Raw genomic sequence first — 24,295 nt, 5'->3', positions numbered from 1 at the left:
AGCTCGGCTGCACATATTCCCTGCCCCTCCCTCCATCTCTCCCCTAAGCAGTGGCGATGTGGAAGGGGTGCACATGTACCCCCTGAGAGTGCTGGTGCACACCCTGACAGGCGACACTCCCCGCGTAGGTGACGGGAGGGAATGGGTAGGTGTGAGCACCAGTGTCCCCTTTGTGAGTGCTGGCCAGTTGGTGAGATTGGCTGTGGGGGGATCCCCCCCACCGTTGCTGACTGGTCACTGGGGAAGCACGTGCCCCCCCTGAGTAAGGTGGCACCAGTCGCCCATGCCCCTAACCCCCGGTCAGCTCCCAGGACCTAGTGTTTAGGCAACCCCACATACACACGTGCACACACCCCCAAACCACCCCCACACATATGGACCACCCCACAAACTGCTCAACCCTCTCCATACACACCTCCCCACACACAATATACAAAAGTAAGACGTTATTTTGAACTGTTATGCAATTGCCTCTATATACACTACTCAAAAAAACATAAATCAAGACAAAAATTATATTTGAAATAAAATTATAATATGTTATAGTAGATGTTTGATTTTTAGTTAGTATACGATATTTTTTTATCTATAATTTGTTAGAATGATATCTTCTGAAAGATTTTGTGTGCGTGGCCCTTGACAGCTCACCCAAACTCATTAAGTAGCCTGCCAGCTAAAATAATTGCCCACCCCTAAAGGATGCTTGATCCTTTGATCCTTGATCTCTGCCTGATCACTTGAATAGGCACTGACACAATCAACAAAGGGCCAAGAGCTCAGCAGAAGGAAACTCATTAAATCCTAGCTAATCTTTGCTGCAGCAATTGTTTCTTGGTATTTTACCAGATCTCTGCATAGCTTATTGAAACAATACAAGATAGGATTTTTATCTTTTTTTTTTTTAAACTGTTTTTAACGCCAAAATGGGAGAAAAGAAAGGCAGGCAATAAACCATAGCAGAGCCACTCCAGACAACAAGACAGGAACAAACAGCTGTATGCTACAGGTACATAAAGTAACACAGGAAGAGCAAATGAATGGAGCAAATTCTGCTGATGTGTCAGTCAAAAAAGTAAGTGACAATGTTGTTAAAGTACAGAGCCAAACCCTGCTCTCATTTCTATGTGAGAGGTTTTCAATGACTCATTCTCCCCCTCCCCACCTGCCCACCACTCCGAGCTGGAATACTAGCACGCACAGGAGCTGTTCTTGTGGCTGGGCTGGTCCTGGTGACAGTAACTCTGTTCTAATTGGTGAGCCTGGTGTTATGGCTGACACAATGGGATTTTCAAACTGCTCATTATTGAACTAACTCTGCTCCCACTGAAAATAATGATAAGGCGGATGGGGAATTCACTGGGAGCAGATGGGCAGTTCCGTGGCAAGGGAGTTTGGTGCCCAGGGTAAAGCCCGCAGTGGCAGCCTGCCCTCACCCCGTGCATAGATCTGGGTTCACCCTCTACCTGCCACCATGCTTGCCTGGAAGTGCACACAGCAGTGGGAGCCACCCTCCCCCTGTCCCTGCGCCCCCCCCCCAAACGGGCTGCTTGTAGCTCTGTCCTGCACCCTGCCCCAGCTGGGCAGCACCTGTTGGTGCCCCTTCACTTCAGCACCCGGGGTGGTCACCCTGCTTCTCCCTTGCTATGGCGCTACGGATAGGTCAAAGCAGAGTGCTTTTGGCAACCTCTATCAGATAGAGGTTCTCCCCATTGAAGCCTATGGGAAGCTTTGTTATTGACTTCAATGAGATCAGGATTTAAAGTGTTTTCACAATCGGGCAATCCTTATCAGTGTGATCATTATTGAACGCAACTTCAATCACAGCTGAACTTGAGCTAGGAGGACAGAATTAAACCTAAGCCTACTCTTTCTTTTTACAATATAAATGCCTTAAAACCCCCCCAAAACTAGCTAAATGATTGACTGGAAGTCTTTAGGTCACTGTTTCTATTCCTCTTATGGTATATATTAATTTTCTTTTCCCTTGTGATGTATATGAGCTTTCTGCATTTAAGGGTAAAGGTTTAAGTGGCTCACACAGAATATGTATATGTACGGAGCAGGCAAGGTCCACATTAAAATGATGCATCTATTTTGAAAGTTAATTAAAAAAAATCCAGATTCCTGTATGCCAGGAGAGCTGAGCTAGCACCAATACCATGGTCAGAGTAGGTATCACAAACCACAGCAAGGATTTGGGTTTTAAACATATAAAAATGTGCCTACACAGGAGCTTACACCAGCTTAACTCAACTGGTACAAGTTTGTTTAGCAAAGTTGTAACTATTTACAGGTTCAGCAGGGCCTAAAACATACAAGTAATATACCAGGATAGGGTGTGGGTGGAGAGAATGAATAGACAAGAAGGATGAAAAAAATGAGAGGTAGGAAAAATGGATTGGGAGAGGGGGAAGAGTTTTTCTTCCTTTCCCACAAACAATGAGTTATTACACCATTTAAAAAAAAAAAATCTTGAGTCTGAATAATGGGATAATGGCCTGTTACTCATCTATCATGAATATTTCAGGGCATGCTCTCTCTTTGCTCTCTACACAGTGCTAAGGATGTGGAAATAACAGCGGCAAAGCTGTGTTCCAAATAGCTGTGTTTACTAATGATAGATTAACAGGCCTACCTACCCATGAATGCTACAGCTCTGGCAAGGTTCTAGTGACTTCTGACAGAGAAGATACGAAGGCCAGCTAAAGGGCTCTCAAAACTGTTTGAAGGGACATTATTCAACTCCCAAACACTACAATGACTTCTACAATCTTAATGTATTTCTCATCTCCCCACTACCCTACCTTTCTCCCCAGGCATCTATATGATGTAGCAAAATACTAGTATTTGCATTTTACAGATGGGTGCCCAGATTAGAGAAAGACCATGAAGTTTGCCCAAAGTCATACCGGAAGTCTGGTGGAACAAGTGAGCACTCTGAGCATGGAAACATCCTTCCACTCGCTTCCACTTGCTTTATGCTCCTGTGATCTGATGTGATATCTTTGAAGACTGGAGACTGAACCTTGTGTGTTTGCACACTGAGAGACACCACTACATAAGCAGTGATAAATAACGCTGATGTCTATAAGCTCGTGTGAGTGACGGTTTGTAGGATGTGTTCTTCTAGGTTTTTGACCATAGATCTAACTTTTTTTCTGTCTGAGTTACAGCCAACATGCTGACATGACTTCAGGAATTTTTTTTTCCAGATATAGCTAAAGACACATAATCTCTTTTTGACTAGATGACTCCAGCTTTGTGCAGTGTAATCAAATTACGAATTTGCTGCTATATAAGAAGTCAGGAGTATATTCCATGCTCTGTGAACATGGAATCTAAAGGCTTTTTGCACAGCAGTAAAACAATGAACATTTTTCTGGAGGAGAAAGGGAGGAGAAAGAGAGAATCTGTAGAAGAAAGCATCACCTAATTAAATTAGGCACGTGACCACACACACCACAGCCCTCAAATATACTCCTTTGCTCTGGGTGTGCTAACTCTCAAACAAGAAGCAGTGTAGTCACCTCTGGGAACATCTACACATGCTATGAATGTGATTGAATAAACTCTGGCATATTTCATGCTGGAGCTTATTGCTTCTGGGCATCATGTTTACATGTGTGCCTGGGACCGCAGCACATTGAGCTGGGTCGGAGCAGCCCCAACTGGCAGGGGACCTGCAGGGGGTCAACTTACCAGCTTGGGGATTTTCTGACCCAGCTCAGCATACTGGCTGGCTGGGGCATGAGGGGCTCCTGCACCGAAGCACCCTCGTGCCCTATCCAGCCCCATCAACATCTACATGTGCACTAAATAATGCTGTGGCAGGATAGTACTTGTGTTTACAAGTACTAACCTACGGCGGTGTTTATTAGTTTACTGCGGCCTAATATGGCTGTACATGTAGATGCTGAGACTTTACTGTGGAGCTAGTTAGGCAACTTCGTAGTATACATCTCGTGTAGATGTACAGGGTGGGTCGATTAGCACTCCTAAGGTTCAGAACTAATTACACCCCTCCTTCTTCCCCATACTATGTAGAGGCAGTTACATTGCTTCCAGTCTAGGAGTTATTGCATGTGGCATTATGCAGGTCAGTCTGAGGTCAGTGCTGCCAAGTATGGTAAATTCATAGTCTGAGCATGGCCTTGGCTTCTATTCAAATACATCAATGTGGATATTTTCCAGAACCTAAGGAATAGGAAAAAAGAGTTTTGTTTTTGGCAGCTGCTCGTTGAAAGCAAATTCATTGCTTTCTTTGCAAGAAAGTGTTTCTTGCAACTCTTTGTGAGATAACTTGTTTTGTTTAGACTTATTTGCTTGGGGGATCTTTAAGACTCTTCAATAAAAACTGGAAAAACAAGCGTACGCAGGGAAGAGATAGCAAAGCAGACAGAAGAGCAATCCATGTTAAAATCAATTTATTTAGAACATTAGACCTCATCACTCTTGTTTCCTCCCTTCCCCCAAAGCAGGAGCTTCTATAATACTTTGGTTTGTTGTTACCTTAACTATCTTTCCCCTGAGTGTTATGATATAACAAGAGGTACAAAAACCTGAATCAATGAACCTAGTCCCTCAAACTGTATGCATGCTATCTGCAAACAGACTTTGATTTTCATAAATGTTCCTGTTGTTTTATTTAATTTAATTTCTTACTCAATTCATTTTATTTCTATTTGGAACTTCCAGCACCCTTCCTCCAAAAGAACATCACATTGTGTTGCATACTGTTGCAGAGCACTGAGGTGCCCTGCTCCTAAAGAGGGGAAACTGCTAGGGAAAGAGCCCTAGCAGTGAGTAAGGAGCCCAGCTGTTGGTTGCCAGGGCAACTGGAGTTAGCAAGCGACCCACACCTGCCAGCAGTCAGCTGACTGGAAGGGGCAGGGCCTGGCTCCCTTATAAGCCCTAGGGGCTGAGGCCAAGACAGATTTCCCTGCCAGCAGCCCAGGGAGGAAGGAGCTCTTTCTGAGGCAAGCTGAAAGGAGAGGCCTGACTGCAGGTACAACCCTGAGCTAGGTAAAGGATGGAGCATCCCTGGGGTGTTTCAAGTAACGCAGTTATAGCCGGGCGGCTTCAGTTTGTTATAGCTGAGGGGCTTGCATTTTGTTTACTGTTTAAAACTGGTGGTTTGGGTGAGGCTATTAGGGGTTGGAGGAGACATCATAGGAGACCCACAGCAGTGTGGGGACCCAGTGCCAGCAAAGGTGCAGCATTGGGGGTACACTGACCCCAACCCCAGTGAGGGGGGCAGTTGTGAAGCCCCAGAGAGGGGGTGGTGGCAAGAAGCCCCAGTGCGGGTATGGTGAGCCCTAGACAAGAGGCAACAAGAAGCCCCAGAGAGAGGGACAGCATTATTGTGAGAAGCCCCAGAGAGAGGGGGCAGACTGAAAGAGACAGGGCCCAGAGAGGACAAGGGGATCAAATTATAACAAGGCCCAGACCAAACAAGGTCAGTCCCATCTGCGAGGCTTGGGGCGTGGTAAAGGCATGGTTGGAACCATGCATAGCCCATAAGGCTAGGGTGCCCTGAAACAACTGTGGTACCATCTATCTTGGAGCAGGACCTACCAGGGGTCTGAGAAGGCATGGGGTCAGAGTGTACAGCTAACCGTGACCAAGAAAGTGTGACAGGCAGCCTCCCAACTTATATATTTTTGTCATCAAAGACGTGGCAGGCGAGGATTGAGGGTGCGCATTGGGCCAACTTGGCATGGTAAGGGGGCCTTGGGGAGATCACGGCCATCCTCCAGGACCCTGCGCTGTGACACATACCATGGCATATTATAAAACTAGATCTTTACTGTAAGATGATATACATGTAGAGTTTCACCTAGAGCAGTTTGGCACAGAATCTGACATATGGATGATAACATGTACTAAACCAACAGTGATCTTCTACTGTTCTGAGATTCATGCCTAGTGGGTAGAATGATGAGAAATAGTTGATAGGGATGCAGTAGATGAGGGAGCAGTTTTAAATCATTGAGTGCCCCACTAGGACAGAGTGCAGGCTCTGACAGGCCCTATCAGGCTTTGAAGTGATGTACATAAGGGGCACGTCCACACATGCAAGCATGTGTGCTTGCAGCAGCTCAAATAGAAGCAGTGCAAACTTGAGCTGGGGCTTTTTGCCACTGTGCACATGCTTAGACACGAACTTTATGGAACAAGTTCTGCCACTTGGGGCAAAATAACCCTGCTTGGCTCCTCCAGCATCTTCAGCCAGGGGGAGCTAGAGCCTGGGGCCAGCACCTGTGCTGGCCCCAGCAGTATAAAAAGCCACCCTGGCAAGTAGCTCAGGGCTACTAGCTCTCAGGAGCTTCTGTGGCCCAGCCAATTGGTACCTGGGAACACAACCCCCAGTGCCAGCTGGACTGCTGAAGCAGCTCTGAGTTTCCCTCTACCCACTGCAGCAGTCTGGCAGTGGGGGCTGCTGCCTGGCTGTGACCTGCCGTGTACCTGCCAGACTCGGATGGGGACTGTAGAGGCATCTGCCCCTCTGGACCAGCTGCCAGTGGACTGCGGTTGCAAGGTTGGTCTTTGTGCGGCACTACTGCCACTTGTGCCCCTGCCCGGCCATCTGGGCAGTTATCACCCGGAAGATGCTCTGGGTGTGGTGGCCTGCTTTGAATTGTCAAAGCAGGTTGTCCTGGCTCCATTTGGCCAGGAGGTTGGCCACAGCCAGCTGAGCCCGAGGTGCCAGCTCTGAGCAGGCAGGGTCCTGCCACTAGCCTCCCTAGCAAGAATTCTGGTGTTCCCTATCGGGATTATCTTTTAAATTGGGGATTTTTCAGCTTTCCAAAGTCACTCTCCATGTTCCTCCACAAGTAAAACAAAAGACTACTATAAAGAGAGAGAGTGAGACAGACAGTGATCAGTTGGACAATGTTTTAGTGATATATCTACGGTGTTAAAGCAAGTCATTTATCATAATGAAGTGAACTCTAAATATAGGTTTCATGAACACACATTTTGCTGGCCCCCACACAAGCGCTATAGCCCCCCAACAGTGGGTTCATCCCCCACACAAGTGGTACAGCCCTCTAACAGGACCAAATGGCCCCTGTAGGGGCTACCCCCCCCCACAAGGCCCACATACCTCACGGCAGCCCCCCGATTGTGGCCCCATCCCCCACCAGCTGTTGCAGCCCCAATGGCTGCCCCCCCCAGTTTCCCCCCCACCCACAACCCTAGGCACCATCACTTAAAAACAAACCCCAGAAAAAGAACAGAAAAAAGCGCCTCTGCTTACCTGAGAAGCAGGGGTGGAAGGGCTCCAGGGCCTCCTGGCAGAGCCCCCCAGGCAGCACAGGACAGCAGGGCCTGGGCTGGGGCTGTCAGCCTGCCCCGCACTGTGTGGGCCGGCTGAGGTCCCCCCTGCAGTCCCCCTCCGCCACCAGGGCGAGGGGCAACCATAGATACGCTCTGGCAGCCAGAAGGCCTCTATGGAGGACCCAACCTCCGGTTGCCTCAGGGCATGGTTGGGGACTGGGCCCTGCACTGCTTTTTTATACTTCTCTTTTTTTAGACCCCTGGATATCCAGGGGTCTAATTTTCTCCCCACGCTGCAAGTTTGCAGCACTGTGAACATTTTTTTGTTCCCACACGTGCCTGTTGCCCCGTCTCAAAGGGGTTTGAGGCAGGGCAAGAGGCGCGTGTGGACGTGCCCAATGAGTAAAGATTGTGGATGAAACTTGTCAGACTTTGCCCTAAGGATCTACAAAGAAATCTGTCCTGGCCAATCTGCCGTCAGTATGATCACCATGAAAAAACCCTAATCAAATTAAAGGAAATGTGAGGAAAAACAAATTTGTAAGTTGTACTTGTGTATTTAATATTACTCATCACAAAGCCTTTAATATCTTATTGGACTGTATCATTCAGAGTAATAAAATAAATTTGAAAGCCTAATTAAAAATCCTTTTTGCCATATGGCTAATTACACTTTTAGTGCACCATCTTGTAACAACTCACATATTCATTATGTGGCTGTCTTAAATGCCAGAGTCCCCGTAGGGTGATGAACTGAGGGGGTTTCCAGCTGATTTTTTTCAGTAACGCGAATGTGCCTTTTCAAGACTTTGTGTGTATTATGTTACACACACAATCAGAAAAACTTTTCTGTTTGAAAACTCAGGGCAAACTATTTTTCATTCAACCAATGGTAATAGCAAATTCTTTTTTAGAATACAAAATGTGTACCCTGGGTTGTATTCAACCTATAGACTTTCTCAAGAAACTTGCATGTTCAAGTTACCGGCGTACGCAAAAATGATGGATAACTTATGTAGCATACCATATTACATACCTAGCATAGATCTGCCTTGATTACCAATTGTTGAAAACTGGATTTAATGCAGTGTGAAACCTACACATAACATGTGGCTAACTTTATATCTTAAGCAACCTCTTGTGTGAAACCACAAGATCTACATAAAAATTTGGTTCAACCAAAAACCACCTCCTAGCAGAAGGTAGATTCTTGTTAATCCTGAAGGTTTTCTGCCTATTTGTATATAGACAAGAGGAAAATACTAGCTAAATACAATACTATTTAAAATCCGAAGAGTTGAAAGCCATGCTGGACAGATTACTTACGAAGAAAGGGGATGTTATTTGACAGTTCTCTACATTATAAAAGAAAACTACTAGAACTTCAGATGTCTCAAATCATTTACTTCACCCCAATTTCCTAGCACTTTAAACATGTGTTTCTTAAGGAAAACCAAAAGATAAGATTATAAATGCTTGAACAAGCTGGGAACTGAAATTTGTGAGTAATTTTCAATTTCTTTCATTCTAATTGGGAAGAAAGCCTGAGCTTCTGAAACTGCTCCTCTCTCCTTCCCTCCTCCCCCATCCTCCCCAATTCAATTCAGCACCTTTGGAACACTTCATTTTGCTAGCATCATTTAAAGTAATTAATTTTAAATTGTATATTTTATTAAATACAATATATCATGGGTACATTACATTAAAAATACACACAATATTTTATCTCACTTAATAGTCACAATGAATCAAAATGACATTGTTGGAACAAAATGTTTTAAATTCACAACTGCTGAACAGCAGACCAATAGAATCGGCTGCCTGGGTAAGCTGTGAAAACTCCTTCCTTGGAGGCTTTTAAGGAGAGGCAAGATAGTCCTCTGCCTGGGATAGTTAAGGAACAATAATGTTGAATCTGTGGAAGGGGAAGGATTAGAAGATCCTTGAGGTCCCTTCTAACCTTATGGTTCTTTTGTTTTATAAAACATTGATAACTTTTTCTTGTGGAAAAACTGCCAGTATCAACAAGCTCCCATAAAATGTTTCAATTTTATCAAACAGCATTGTTTCAACAAACAATTTCTTGGTGGAATTTTTTTTTTCTTTTTGGATCAGCTTCAACAAATGTAAAAATCATTGGTTCCCACCCATTTCCATTGTGTTCAAACTGAAGAATATTTTATGGTTTTCTTTCCCATCTCACCATAAATGAACCAAGATAAGTTGCACCAGTTCCCTGGATTCATAACTCCTCAGGGTAGGAAACAATGATATAAATAAAAAAAAGAAAGTGAATACTATCCTGAACTTTTCTAACTGAATAGTAACTTCTTAAAAACCAGTGGAGGTTTAATTATCCAGAGCAGTGCTGCATGATATTATTTGTATGGCAGAAGAAGAGGGTGGTTTAGCTAAATATGCTCTAAACAAGACTAAGTGATTGTGATGGTCCCTTTTAGCTTTAAAATGTATTAATTTTTTTTAGATTAAGGAACACATTGAAAATAGAAAAAAATATGCCAGTAAAGATTAGAACAGACTACTGTGGCCCATCTAATCCTTAAAAAAGGCAGGGAGGAATTTAATCTCTTGGTTTTAAATCAAGTATCCCTCTATTCCCCATTAGCAGTGATATGCATATTGTGTCCCAATTAAGCAGCATTTGTTTCTTCATGAAGTCACTGTGGTACTGAACATTTGTTAGTGATAGGTCAATGGATGATCCTGACAAGAAAAAGCAACCAATTGTCAAATACTTTACCAAAAAATGAAAAATTAACATATGCTTTATGTATCTATTGTACTTTTCATCTCAGGCTCTCAAAGGATTTTTTTTGAGAAATAATGAATTAGACCTCATAAAACCTGTTTGGGGCACAAGCCAGTCAAAGTTATCTTCCATTTTACAGATAAGGAAACTGAGGTACAGAGAAGTTAATTTCCTCAGTATCATACAATAAGGCACTGCTAAAACTGAAATACAGAAACACTAGTTTTCAGAACTTTTCAGAGCTTTAATCCCTAAACTTACTTTTTCTAGAAGTAGAAAAGAAGAAATTAGGAGAAAAATCAAGAATAGGAAATCAAAGGTGTTTGAGGTTTGCATTGGCAGAGCTGTTTGAGAGATGTTTGGAGAAATCTTTGTAGTTTCTTCCAAAAATACATCCATATAGGGAGAGAGATGTTGCACATTGGTGTTAGCTGGTATCAGTTGACACAGACCCTGAGTGCACAGTCAACCATTAAATGAAAAAGTGGATTTGATATCTATCACTTGGGACATCTATAGACAATTTATGCCTATGACCAAATAAAACTGGCCACCAGATATCTCTGCTGTTCAACATCAGATCACCTGAATAAACTGTTACTAGGAAACTGGAGAAATAACTGCAAGGAAATAGATGAAATAGAAATGCTTGTGTTGGATAGATAACTGCACACATCTTATACATACATTATCTTTGTACTATGATACCAAATTATCCATCAAGACTATTTTAAATAAGAACAAGAAAGCAAGAGGTTGATATTATACACGAACTTATTCTTTAAATACACCTCCTAAAAATTCTGTTTTAGGATAGTATTTTACAAAGAACTAACATTGGCCAAGTTCTTCTTTTGTTGAAATTAATTAAAAACCCTGCTGCTATTGAAGTCAATGGGAGCAGAGTTAGTCTAAAATTGAGAGCTTTAGAAAATGTCACCATCATCCTCTCAGAGGTTATATATTTTATTACTGTGTAGTTTGAAAAACCAAAAGGTAGAATTCAAACACTGGAAATCATCATAATCTGTTCTTTTTTTCTTGTAAAAATTGCAAGGTTCTGAATATACTCACAATGTATTACTCTTTCCTCTCCCTGAAAAACAGCCTTCATTTTGTCATCATAAACCAGTTTTTCTATTGTATACAGACAAACTGTGTGTGAATGAAGCCTTCAGGCTACTTGGTTTGTTAAATTAGGCCATGCAAAATGTGTCTCAGTGCTCCACACGGAATTTGATATTGTGAGTGAAATGAAAATTACAAACAAACAAAACAAAAACCACCAAAAGACAACAGTTATAAATCAGGGGTGGCCAAAATCCAGCCCACATAACTGTCAGCTATATCACTTGGAATAAGATGGAACATGATATCTTGGAAGTTGTAGTTACAGTAATTTCATTTTGAACTTGAGCCTTTAACAAGACCATGGTGGGCTGGCTGGGCACCCTTGTTATAAGCTGCTGTCGTTAGAAATGGCCATGCTTAGGGCGGTGGTCTTCCAGAAGCATCTGCCAATGCTTTTGCTGTTTTTACCTTGAAATGCAGGTGTTGACTACAGATTTAGAGCAGGCAGATTTGTGGCAAGGATGAAATAAGGACAACAACTGCAAAACTGTGTTGTTTTTATTTTAAACATGCAAAATACAGTTCATGCATCTGCCATTTTGAAAAATCTTTTAGTCCATAGCAGATAAAACCAAAGACTTTTTGGCTATCAACTCTCAATAAATGTTTCAAAATGCTTTACAGTGTAAAGATAAGAAATTTAGCAAAATTTCAACAAACCTGTATAAAAAAAAAACCAGATACAGATAACTTTTTATTTCAAGGCGACATGCTGTAATGTAAAGAGTTAATTCCTGTTTTCTCATAAAAAGTTTTCAACAATACAACTGCTTAACAGATTTAAGCCTTTAAGGCTACACATGCAAAAAAAATTATTATTTGAGTTAAAAATCACCAAAACGTGCTTTTTTGTTTGTTTGTTTGTTTGTTTGTTTTGTTTTAAAGTACAGTAGTTGTCATTAGTAGCATTTTTTTTAATTCTGTAAAAGTGTGCGGGAAAGGTTCATGGAGCTAGTGTCCTGGAAGACTCATAATCTGACATACATTTTGGTTTAATCCCTTTGCCATTGTAATAGTCCACCACTTGATTTGGAACTTCAGCCAAAACGCTTTTTGCTAGCGCAGCTGGGGATGCCTGCAGGAAATGGTAAAAAACACAGTGTTAACCCAGGACTATGCAAAAGGTGCTGACTTGTTTTATAGCCATAAGCATCATGAGGTCATGGCAATAAGTGTGACTTAAAAAATAGAGAAACCAATATCAAACAAGTGACTATTTTAGAGCCTGATCCTGCAAGTGCCTTAGTGCTGGCAGACCCCTTCACTGGCATCAAGCTCATGGAAGACCACATGACTGCACAGACACAAGAGTCCATCCATGCAGATCAGAGCATAGGACTGAGGCCTTACACTACAGCTGCTGCACCTGTGTATATTCTTAGCCTGACTGTGCAACAGAAAAGAGCCAATCATAACGAGAAGGACTGTCGCATCAGAAGACTGGGAAGATTTATGTTAAACAAATATTAGACAAAGTTGAACATGTCTGCAAAATCTTTGTAAGAAGAAGGGCCTGAGTATCAGTCATGCTCTAACCAGTGAATACTGCAAGATTTAAGTTTCAGGGAAATGTTACCATCCAAATAAAAATACTGTATTTATTCAAATGTAAATGAACTAATTAAAGCATTTCACTAATACTCCATAGGGCTCGACTGGTTATGGCTTCTTGTTACTGCAAGTCTCAGCCTCCCTTCAGACTTGGACCAAAGGCCACCTCCACTCATCCTAGTTGTAATCAGCATTCAGGTTCTCAGGCTGGGGATGTGAGGCTAGCTGTATCACTGCCTTGTGTGCTGTTGACTATAGAAAAGGCCATGCTCTGTAGCCTAATGGACTATTAGGTAGACCTTTCACTTTTTTTATGGGCTTTGTAACCCTGCCCCCCAAATATATATTATGAGTTTCAGCTCTGTTGCATTAAGTATGATCTACCATATTTTAATCTTAAACTCCTTGAAGGCAGAGAGAGTGCAAGCACGTGGGTCATGCATCATTGGGACTACAGATTACTGCCATTATTAAAGCCCCCTCTGCAAATTACAGGTATCATGCAATTAACTGGTTAATTGCACAATTATCTTAAGATTAGCTACACGTGCAAAGTAGCTATCATGCCATAAAAAGCTCCAACCAGTTATAAAGGTAGACCTAAAAAATGTATACTAACTTTATAGGTGGTTGATATTAAACTTTAATTTGCACATGTAGCAGGGTCTCCCTTGGGCTGAGAGCCCTGTCAACTGACAGGGTTTCCAGCTGCAGGAACGGACAATGCCCAGTATGAAACTCCCAGGCCTGGGGGACTGTGCCTGCTGCAATCTCCCAGGTTCAGGGGTGTGTGAAATTCCTGGGCCTGGTGGAGCATGGCAGCCATGAACCCCCAGCCCCAGGGTGTGCATGGGCCTACTCTCAGTTGAGGGGCTTCCCACTGTGGAAACTTGCTTCTTGCCAGTGTAGGGAGGAGCCCAGGATTAGGCTCCCTTCTGCACCAGCAATAAGGTGTAATGGGATCTAACGCATGCTCCCACAATCACACCTCCTGCCATGCATATGCGGTATCGCAGGAGGTGCAACTGTGTGGATTTCATATTAGATCCTATTGTGCCTTTACCTGCATGTGTAGAGGAGGGCCCTAAAACCAGGAACACTGGCTCATACCACTACAAATTCTTTTCTTTAAATATAGCATGTCTCTGACTGTGGATGTCTGGGAACATCACAGCTAATGGCAAAGGACTTGTCTGGGTATGTTGTTGGACTGTTATTAAACTGTCAAAGTGAACTTAATACTATAATTAGAGCCCTAGCAGTGGACTCTTGTGACCGAGTTGAGTCCTGTTGGTCTACTCGGGCAAAGAAATGAATCAACAATTGAAGAAGCCCTGTGCTTGGACATGACTAGCTCTAAGCGTTTGAATATATCTGTTTCCAAAACCTCTCAAGTGGTTTTGACAAGGTGTGCTAATGAAAGAACCAGCTCCAGCTCCCACTGATTTTGAAGGAAAGGCTCCCACTTGACTTTGGTAGTTGCAATGGGCCATAAATCACATTACTGAATGTACATCAATAGCTAAGCAAAGTTACAAGATCCTTTCTTTTTAAACAACTGACTCCTGCAAGGCAGCATTCAATCATGTGGTTACTAACTACTCAATACAGAATACCTTGTTTTTGCTAGTGGGCACTTTTAACCTCACTCTTTCTAGGTAATACTTTTGGTTCAGAGCATTAGTTGCACTGCCATGTATAAGATGATTAGAATACCTGATTGATTATTTTCTTATATCACTGGACTGGGTGCTTCTCTCAAGAGAAACTGAAAATTTGTTTCATATAGGAAGTGAACTGTATGTTTACTTAATGTATTTATAAAGGCATGAATCCAGAAGCGTAGAAAAATGCACTTCATTTACATATATTTAATAGTAACTAAATATTATACAATTCAGGGAAGTACTAGCAAACATTAGAGGAAGCAAAAATATCATTTGTATTGTAAGCCTCATACTTTATTAGTCATGTGCAAAACTGAGACAGTGGAAAAAAAACATTTTCATATTTTGATATTGTTGCTGAAATCTGCAGAGACATTAAGGCACTCAATGAATGAGAAACTTTTGAATAAACAGACAGGGCAGGACATATCCTTCTGATGACTGCACATGTAGATACTTTTTCCCCAAGAATCAGACGTTCTTGAGCTCTTTTGTTTTACTCTTTTTAAAAGAAAAGTGTGGGATTTTCACAAGTGCTCCCATATGTCTCAGTGGAAGCAATTTTGAAAATTCCAGCCCAAATGTGCAAGAGCTGGAAACACATTACCCAGTGCTTCTGTGTCAGCTGGAGGGAAAACACACTTCTACAGAAAGGAGTGGAAAGGTAAGGGAAAAAACACAACGCGTGAATTCAGAAACAAGTCACCAGGGGACCCGGCCTGGCTCATTTTTCAAATATACTGTGCACCAGCAGTTCTCGTTGACTCCACTGGGATGTATGAATATTTAATAATTAAGATAAATCAGATCAACACAGCATGACTCACCCAGGGCTGGCATAACCATACAGATAGTACAGGTGGCTGCCTAGGGTGGCAAATTGTAGGGGGATGGCAAAAACAGCACTCTGGGCAGGCAGGCAGCTTGCCAGTGCTCTCGGTGTGTAGGCAGCACACACATGCTTGGTCAGGCTGGGCTTGCCATGATGCTTCAGGTGGCAAAAATCTTTGCACTGGGCCTGGACTCACCTTCCTATCCCACCACACAGCCAGTCAGGGCCAGATTAATGCATAGGCAAACTAGACACATGCCTAGGGCCTGAAGAAGAGGCTTAGTTGTGCTTATTTTACATATTATATTTACTGAGTAAAAAAAAAAAAAAGGAATATAAATATACAGTATTAAGTAGGGGCCCACAAGTTTGTTTGCCTAGTGCCCATGAAAGGGTTAATCCACCCCTGAAGCCAGTCCCATCTTACTTTAAAAAAAGCTTTGATCTTTTAAATCAGGGGCGGGCAATTATTTTGGGCGAAGGGCTGCTTACTGAGTTTTGGCAAACCATCGAGGGCCACATGACAGGCAGCCCAGGGCAGATTAATATTAATATTTTCTAAATTTTTTAGGGGCCCCGTGGGCTGGACAAAATGGCCTGGTGGGCCGCATCTGGCCCCCGGACCACATTTTGCCCACCCCTGCTTTAAATAGACCTTTTAACAGGGACCATTACTGCTTTATAGAACTCCTTTCACTTGAGTGCAGCTTCAAGTATAGGTGTGCAAGCTGGTGGATCTTACTCCAAAATTGGGGCTGGCTGCGGTAAAGCACTGGCGTCATTCTCACTGCATTGGAAATACGCACCGACTCTAATGCCCCCTTTTTGCCAAGTGTCAAGCTAACATATTGTGAACTGTTTTTAGTGTAAATGTGACTAATACCCTACCCTTTGTTCTGTAAAGTGTACATGTGCCAATGGATACTCTAAAAATGTTCTTAGGAATTTAACGCAGCTGGTATATTCATTTTGCTACACATTTTTTTTTTTTCCCTGCATTTAAATGTGATGCCTGAACAGCAGAGCAACAAATATGCTGAGATGAATACTTCCTTAACTGAGGTTAACACACAACAAACAGATCAACAAGCAGTAAAAAAATAATCCCCTATGATGATAATTGGTATATATTACAAATGACTGTTGATTCATTTCTCAAGTTTAACCCTGCCTAATCTTTAATTACAAAGTACAGTGGAAAACGTTGCTCCTCGCTGAGGTAAGAGCTTAGCTTTCGGCACTCATCCATGGCATGTGTTATTAAATCACACGTGTTAGGCTTTGTGATTAAACACAAAAGAGAATGGAATACAAGCCATGCATTGCATTAGATTTGTGCAGAGTAAATCTGTCATGCCTCCAAAAAGCAGAAAAATTCAGTGTTTAAAATATCCATTGTAGAATGGCATTTGTCCCTCACTTTTTATATTCTTATACATTTACCCATTGTCTATGGGCATCATTATTCTACCTTTATAAGTGAAGGAAAAACAACTTGTTTGGACAATGATAATTTTGAAGGGCAGAAATTCAGTTCAGTTCAGGGAAAACACTTTTTCTATTTTCATGCTACTGTGTAGTAGCCAACATGGAATCCAGCCAAAATGCACAATGCCTTTTCTATATGGGACAATTACTTTTAACGATAGTGATTATCTGGATTGTTAAAAACCACCAAAATTACTATCATTTCTACAGCTTCAAGAGTGTGCCTGGTAGAAAGATACTCAAGAAGGTAAGCTTGCTGCCTTGAGTGATGCTTATTCTACAAGGGTCTTATCTTGCCAAGTTATACTTGACACCTTGCAGGATGATCTTAGCACTTCACAGCTTTAGGCCCTTACTTCCTATTCAAATCCTAAGTCAGCAAAGAAAGCCTTTAAGAGCATATTCAGTTCTAAGCATATGTGTAATCCTAATGAATTAAATGAAACGACTTGTGTGCTTAATTATGCATATGCTTAAGTGTTTTCTTGGGTCAGGACCTGTACTAAACTCAGTCCTACAAAGTAGAAAGGATCCATTTTATATGCTTATTTAGAATGATTCTTTCTTTTGTTCTTAAGATCACAAAGCTTATGAGTGACAGTGATTTAAAAAGTAGAGAACAGCTGTCCAACTGGTGGCCTGCTGGCTGCATGCAGCCCACAAGGGGTTAAATGGCAGCCTATCCAGGCTGTCACTCTCACTGCGTTGCTCCCCCTTCCTCCTCTGGCTTTTGCTCCCTGTCCCTGCCCAAAGGGGTAGGGCAGTGCAGCACAGTGCAGGGAGCTGAGGGTGGGGCTGGGTCTGCACAGATGCAGGGTACAGGGGTGGGAAGGTGCCTGTGTGGGTACATGGTGCAGTTGGGGGGGGGCATCCATATCCAGGGGGCCTGTGACTCGCTATTGTGTGGACCAATGGGGTACACAACCCATGGTTGCTTAAAAGTTGGGCAGTCCTGAAGTACAGCAATAGGACTACATAATTTTCAATTCATTGGATGAATTTGGGGTCAACTAAAATAAGGGTTTCTTTTAAAAATTTTCCAGCAGATGGGAGAAAAATGCTTCAGGTTGAACAAAACATTTCATTTTTGAGCTTTTTAGAATTTAAATTAAAGTCCACTTATAAATAAAATGCCATATTTAAAATGAAAATTCAAAATGTTTCATTATATTAAACAAAAAAATAAAATGTTTTTAAATTTTTAGAGGTTTTTTTTAACTGTTTATTTAGCAAAAACAACTGGAAAAAATTGACACGAGCTTGCAAAATGTTTCAAGTGACCCCCATTAACATTGGTTACCCTTGCAAGCTGGTATCTATTTCACTGTGTGTCTTATAAACTGAGATGTTCAAGATCTCAATGAAGAGAGTACATAAGTTCTGTAAGGTATGTGGGTTCTTCTGATATAAGGGGCACTACCACTCCAGGGGCATGAATTGGAGTGTTACTCCAGAGCTGAGCCAAAGGTTGCTCTCAGTTGACCTTGCAAATGAGCAGCGGGTAATTCAGACAGGAGAGCCAAAGGGGGCCAGAAGTGTTGCTGTCACAATGTCTTAACCATGCTAGCCCAATGCATGGCTAGACTGTTGACACCCCTGCCGCCTCCTTTTTTTTCTTGGATAACTGTTATCTATGTCTAGTAGGAAAGATCAAGTTTCTCTTCTTTAATGTGTCTAATAACTTTCCAAACTTGTCATCCTTTCACATTAATGGAAATTAACCTAAAACTATTAAAATAATATATACTTGTAATTTAGCCAGTATTAGCAATTAAAATCACACAAAGAACCACTCACAAGTTGTCAGTAGCAGCACAATATATTCAGAGTCCAAACGGAATTGCTACCACTGGTGTTAATCTATTAAAATCAAGGATGATTTCAATTTTGTCAGTCACAATGTGAAACTAAAAATAATGAATGCAGCTGGCTTTGCCAGTCCCCGACAGAAACATAGTTTCAGCTAATTTAAAGTAGGTCTAGCACCAACTCATAAATAACTTGCTTCTCAACACTTTTACAGTACACTACACTTAAAATGGAAAGCTGCACACTGTGATTAGCTGTAGAAAGGGAATAATGAATTATGAGCAGGTCACGCTCAGACCTTGTTAAAGCTGGTACTTAATAGCCGGCCTTGTAGCATTGCTGACGTGTAAATGGATATATGTACAAATTTGGGCAGACCCTCAGCTGACTGTCGTCATGCTCTTAACTTAAATGAATTGAATAATGACAGTTTTACACCAGCTAGGAACTTGTCTCCCTGTAATTCCTGCAATAAAATGGAAAGAAGAGAAGAACAAGATCATCCTGTGAGGATAGGGCTAATGCTTCCAAAAATATCTCATGTAGATGTGGGAAGGATGTGTGTGTATCAATAAAATATAGCAAAGCAATATTTGGAAGAAGAAAGAATTAAAATAAACAGAAGTTCAAATAAAGTAAATCTCCTTGTGGTAATAAAAAGGAAAGGCTACAAAATGGAAGAGGGAAAACCCACTTGAACAACTCGTGACGTGACATGACATGACTCTAATGCTCCTGAAATCCAAGTACTGTAGACCACTAGGACAGGGGCACTGATCAATTCCACAAGAAAAATAAATGCATCTATACTGTATCATAAAGAACTATGCAAAATCAAAACCTGAAAACATAGTTCCAAGGCTCCTTAATGCAAAAATGGGTAGATAGGCTATAAAAAGGTAGGAAGGGGAAACAAACATGGAAGAAGGCAAGGGAGAGAAATGGAGCAAAAGAAAGGATAAATGAGTGTCAAGGAAAAGAGGAGACAAACCATTCACAAGAAAAAGCGCCTTGGTAACAGATCTGCTATCTGCTCCACCCATGCCAATAGAAATGAGAATCCTGTAAAGACTAGTTGTGTGTGGGAGTGATGGTTCTGGGGGATGGTGCTAACCTTTCCCTGCCCCTGTAAATGCCCCTGAGAGATGGAGCTGCAGTGTAGGAGGTGATGGCAAATATCAGTTTTCCATTGCAACATTCATCCATCAGATTTAGCAGGGAAGCTAATGCTGGTCCTGTTCACTTCACTTCTTTTCTGATCTACCTCCTTCCACTGCATTCCCAGAATGTAGGCTCAGGGGAGCTGTGGCTGGAAGGATGTGCTGTGAAGTTCCTGGTAACACAGCTCTGTTGGAGCCATATAGAAGTTGGAGAGTCAGAGAGGGGAAAGGTTGTGGAGAAAACAAGGAGCACTGGGCCTCATGATACACAGACCTGACTCTGCTGGTTAGGAGGTTGAATTTTTCGAAGAAATAAGCTCAAATTTGAACTGCAAACTCAAATTCATGGTGATTCTAGCCTATACATGGAGGTAGCCACCATGATGGATGTCATGACCTTAAGGGAAGAAACAGAAGTAGAAAAAGGAAATGAGGTAAAAAACAAATTGGGGAAGGCAGACAGAAATAAAGAGGGGGAGATGGAGGAAAAACTGACAAATGCAGGCCTTGAGGCTCAGACTGTTTTAAAATGCACATCAATTATCCACTGACCCAGCGCTTTTATACACTCTTGTTTTTCCTTTCACTAGTAGATCTTAGTCTCCTTCAGTTCTTAATTTTCCCCATTTCATGTTCCTAACAAATAATGCCATGTGGCTAGCACTTCCAAAGCCTTATTTCAGTTAAGAGCAGTTTAGCCTCTACACAAACAGACTCAAAATCTGGCTTACGTGTTTGAAGTTCCGAAATGGCACAAATTGGACGATGTCCCGAAGAACTGGCTCACCCTTGGGGGACCTCAGGATCCCGTCATCACCATCTAGCATCTGCATGTCACTGAAATCAGCATTTCCAACCCCAACAATGATGACGGACATAGGCAGGTGGGAAGCGTGAACAATGGCTTCTCGGGTGTCAGCCATATCCGTGATTACACCATCCGTCAAAATCAGTAAGATGAAGTATTGCTGGTTTTAGGAATGAAGAGGGAGAGGAAAAAAAATATTGGTTCAATATTTTAAGCTTCATGACTTTTACAATACATCTCTCTCTCTCAACCACTAAAGCAATAATTTTGGAGCTTTCAAATGCTCCCAGAATACAGTGCATTTTCCTTATGAACAAATGCCCTTTGGGTACAAGTCCTAGATTGTCCTTAGCTTTTCCCTAACTCCTAGAAATTAATCAGGTAAACCCAGCTAAGGGAATTACTTGGCTGAAGAAAAGGGCATACTTCCAGCTGCTAGGATCAAGACTTCTACAGTCTTATGCTACCCGAGTCTGTATTCTGCGTGTCATTTTTTCTCTCTCCTCTACTGGTGGTTCATGGATACATTCTTTGGCTGGGAATCAGAGGAAGGAGAAGAAAGGTGGAGACAAAAGAATCACCATGGAGTTACAGCAGCTCTTTGCAGAATGCCAGCTTTGCAGCTGGGGAAGGTGCAGGTTACCCATACCTTGGCATCCATAAAAGGACTGGTGGCAACGGAAAGAGCCCTTCTGTGATCTGGAAGAATGACTGAAGCCCTACCAGGGAAAGGGTGAGGTGGAAGTGGAAAAATGAATACGGAACTGATTATATCCATTTTCATACTCTCCATGCAGAACTCCCGAGGTCACGTTTTCTCATTCTCTACTTTCTGAGGGTGATTAAGTGTTTTGGTATCTCGGGATATAAGATCTTAATTTGATAATGAAGAAGAATTACTTGTAGTTGGTTCTTTTTTGGGCAATAAGGAAGCTGGAGTGTAAAGGATTGTACTTTAGAAAGAAACTGTTTCTTACATAAGGAGCAACAGAACTGTTACTGCATGCATGGTGACAACATAGAAAAATGGAACAAAAGGAAGCCTTATTTACAATATCATACAGACATACATAAAAAAACTCAAACACAAGCGCACATGTTCACTGCATGTGGAAACAATAGAACGCGCACTGCCTTCTGCATGTGGAAACAATAGAACACCAAGAATTTTTTATCTTTAAGTCATTCAGCAATATAATTCCTTTTTTGTATAAAAGCACAGATGTAACAGAGCTTAGGTGTGCAAAATACTGCCCGCAGTTTCCTATATTTTAGTCAACGAACGTTCCCTTGAACATGCCTCTCAGATACTCAATGATGCGGTTATGACCGCACATTAAATTAAAAGCTAAATAAAATGCATGCAGCACCTTTCATTCAGAGATGTTACGCCTCAGCTCTGTATTCTTGGGCAACCCTGGCACAGGATGCAGTCTGTCTGACTCTCAAAGGACTCCCCCCCCCCGCCACCTAAACGAAACTGATTAAGATGCAATGAGAGACGCACCTAAAACTCTCCAGATAAGGGTGATAAGAGTGAACAACTGCCCTCGGTCTCATCTGCATCTGAGATGGAACCAGATGACCATTCATTTACATGAGAGATGGAAAACAGAAAGCCTGAAGCAGAGACTGCAGTGAATTCTGGGACCAGAGAAGCAGGAGAGCGCTGCATGATGGGGAATCTGTGCTTCCAATGTTAATCAACCCATGTTCACACACACCCAGCTCAGCGTTTATCATCCCAGTTCTAATCTGGATTTGCTAAGGACTTTTCTCCCCCCAGACACACACACACAGCTCTAAGTTTAATAGGCATCTCGGGCCGTACATTCCCCGGTCCCACTATGGGAGGCCTATTTAAACTTGATTGACTAAAACTCGGTTGCCGGGTTAGGGAATGCTGAGGCAAGAGACCGAGTCAGAGGGGGTACGGGCAACATTTGAACAATGGTTAAGGGTTCATCACAGCATCCAGCCTGCTGGAGCCCTAATCCCAGGTGTTGTCGTATCTTTCCCGAGACGACTGGTGGGAGTCCTCTCCACAAAAGGTTATGAGCACCCCAATAATTGCTTTAAGTCTGTTAAAAGACTATAGTAAAATCTGGAAAAGTCATGCTAAGCTGAGGCTTGTGCACAACAAGTAAAAATCCCAAATCCTGATGCTGCAAGCTATCTATTGTTCCTGAAGAAACCATGAGATATCCCATCAAGATATCTGCCATCCATAGGAATCTCAAGCTGGCTCCCAAGTATTTGGGTTACTCCCTAATCTTAAGTGTTTCCTGATTATCAATCAGTTTCCTGAGATGGTCCAAACCAGATAACCCCTTGTCAATAGAAAAGACAATGATTTACACTGCTGAGGGTGCTTCGAAGCAGCTGAACTGAGGGTATAAAAATCTGTAAGTGTGTGTGCTTAAAAAAAAAAAAGAAGAAGCAGGAGAAAGAAAAGGAGAAAGAAAGAAGAAGAAAACTCCTGTGCTGACACCATCCCCTGTCGTTCTTGGGACGCTGGAAGAACAGATCGTCTCTCTCTTCAAGGATTGTGCTACGGACTGTGCCTGTCAGCTTTGCAGCCTGGGTACCGTGGACTAGGTGAGATTCCCAGCGTTCTCTCTTCTTTCTAGGCATAAACTTCTGAACCTGAACTGTATCAGTTAAGCTTGAGCTAAGTTTCCCCAAATACTTAGTGAAACCAGGGTAGTATTGTCATTGTTTGTGTTTGTTTTTCTTTTGCATGTCTATTACTACTAGTACCATTATATATTTCATATGCTTAGCAATAAATAACTTTTATAGGCAAACTGGTAGTAATTGGGTATATTTTTCCTTCTCTGCTTCTTTTTCCTCCCGTGTTCTGCAGCAACGCTTCTTTTACCTATGCTAAAGATCCCTGTGAAGCCTAAATTATTGTGGGGTCTGCTCATCAAGAGGCCAAGATTGGGACATGCTGAGTTTGAAACACATAAGGGGATCAGCTTGTACAGGCTGATTGACCCAGTTTGACTCAGACGTGCCCTTATGAACTGAATGCTGGCCCATGAGGGTGTCAGCTGGACACCCAGCCGGATTCAGAGGGATTCTGTTTACCTGTGTGCTTGTGTCTGACTGCATTTTATTGTTGCTCTTATGAACTGATTCTTGGCATATGAGGGTGTCAGCCTGTCCATGCTGATCAGCCCGGCCAGGTCAGGCGTGTCACGTTAATTTGTGTGTGTTTGTGTGTATGACTGATTTGGTGACTGGAGGAACCCAGTCCCATTGAGACTGAGTCCTGCAAGATAGCTCCACTGGGGGTGAGGGCTTGCAGAAGGGAGAAATACAGCTCCGTATAGTAACACGAGCAGCACATTGACAGAATCACTAAGACCCTAGAAACTATCCCTAATAAATGAGCACACCCCAAAGTAATGGGCAAATTTGGTAACAGAGATGTCAAAACTTCTTACACAAATGGCTAAACATTAACATTCCTATTTAAAAGGTAAGAAAACTGAGGCTCAGAGAGGTGGAGGAACTTGTCCAAGATCACACATTAATTCAGCAGCAGAGCTAGTTCAGCACTTCCCTAAATTATTTCAGTCACAACTGCATTTACAGGCAGACAATTTTGTGCAAATTGCCCAAGTATAGTAGATGTATATACAGAGCTACTACTATTAACATGCTTGCAGTTATCAAGGAGCAGAGACTTACCGTGCCTCAGCTACTCTAGGACTTCTCCTTGTGCTCTCCTGCAGGAACTCTCACCTCTCAGTGAGGGCTCAACTAAGGCATTTACCCTAGTTTAGAAGAGTT

General features: G+C 42.3%; 1 protein-coding gene across 2 annotated transcripts in view; it reads right to left on the bottom strand.

Annotated features, from left to right (window-relative positions):
* Window positions 1–11,659: 11,659 nt before the first annotated feature.
* CPNE4 (copine 4) overlaps window positions 11,660–24,295 on the bottom strand; it is a 356,741-nt gene continuing 344,105 nt past the window's right edge. For both annotated transcript variants that reach the window (XM_014602596.3, XM_059728790.1), the window contains 2 exons: window positions 20,418–20,654; window positions 11,660–12,254 (listed from right to left, as the gene is read on the bottom strand). In XM_014602596.3, the coding sequence (XP_014458082.1) occupies window positions 12,123–12,254; window positions 20,418–20,654 (369 nt within the window). In that variant the 3' untranslated portion in view covers window positions 11,660–12,122. The remainder of the gene's footprint in view (window positions 12,255–20,417; window positions 20,655–24,295) is intronic.

Source organism: Alligator mississippiensis, chromosome 5 (assembly GCF_030867095.1).
Source record: "Alligator mississippiensis isolate rAllMis1 chromosome 5, rAllMis1, whole genome shotgun sequence".
In the NCBI taxonomy this organism is placed as follows: Eukaryota; Metazoa; Chordata; order Crocodylia; family Alligatoridae; genus Alligator; species Alligator mississippiensis.
This window is presented reverse-complemented; position numbering and strand designations above follow the sequence as displayed.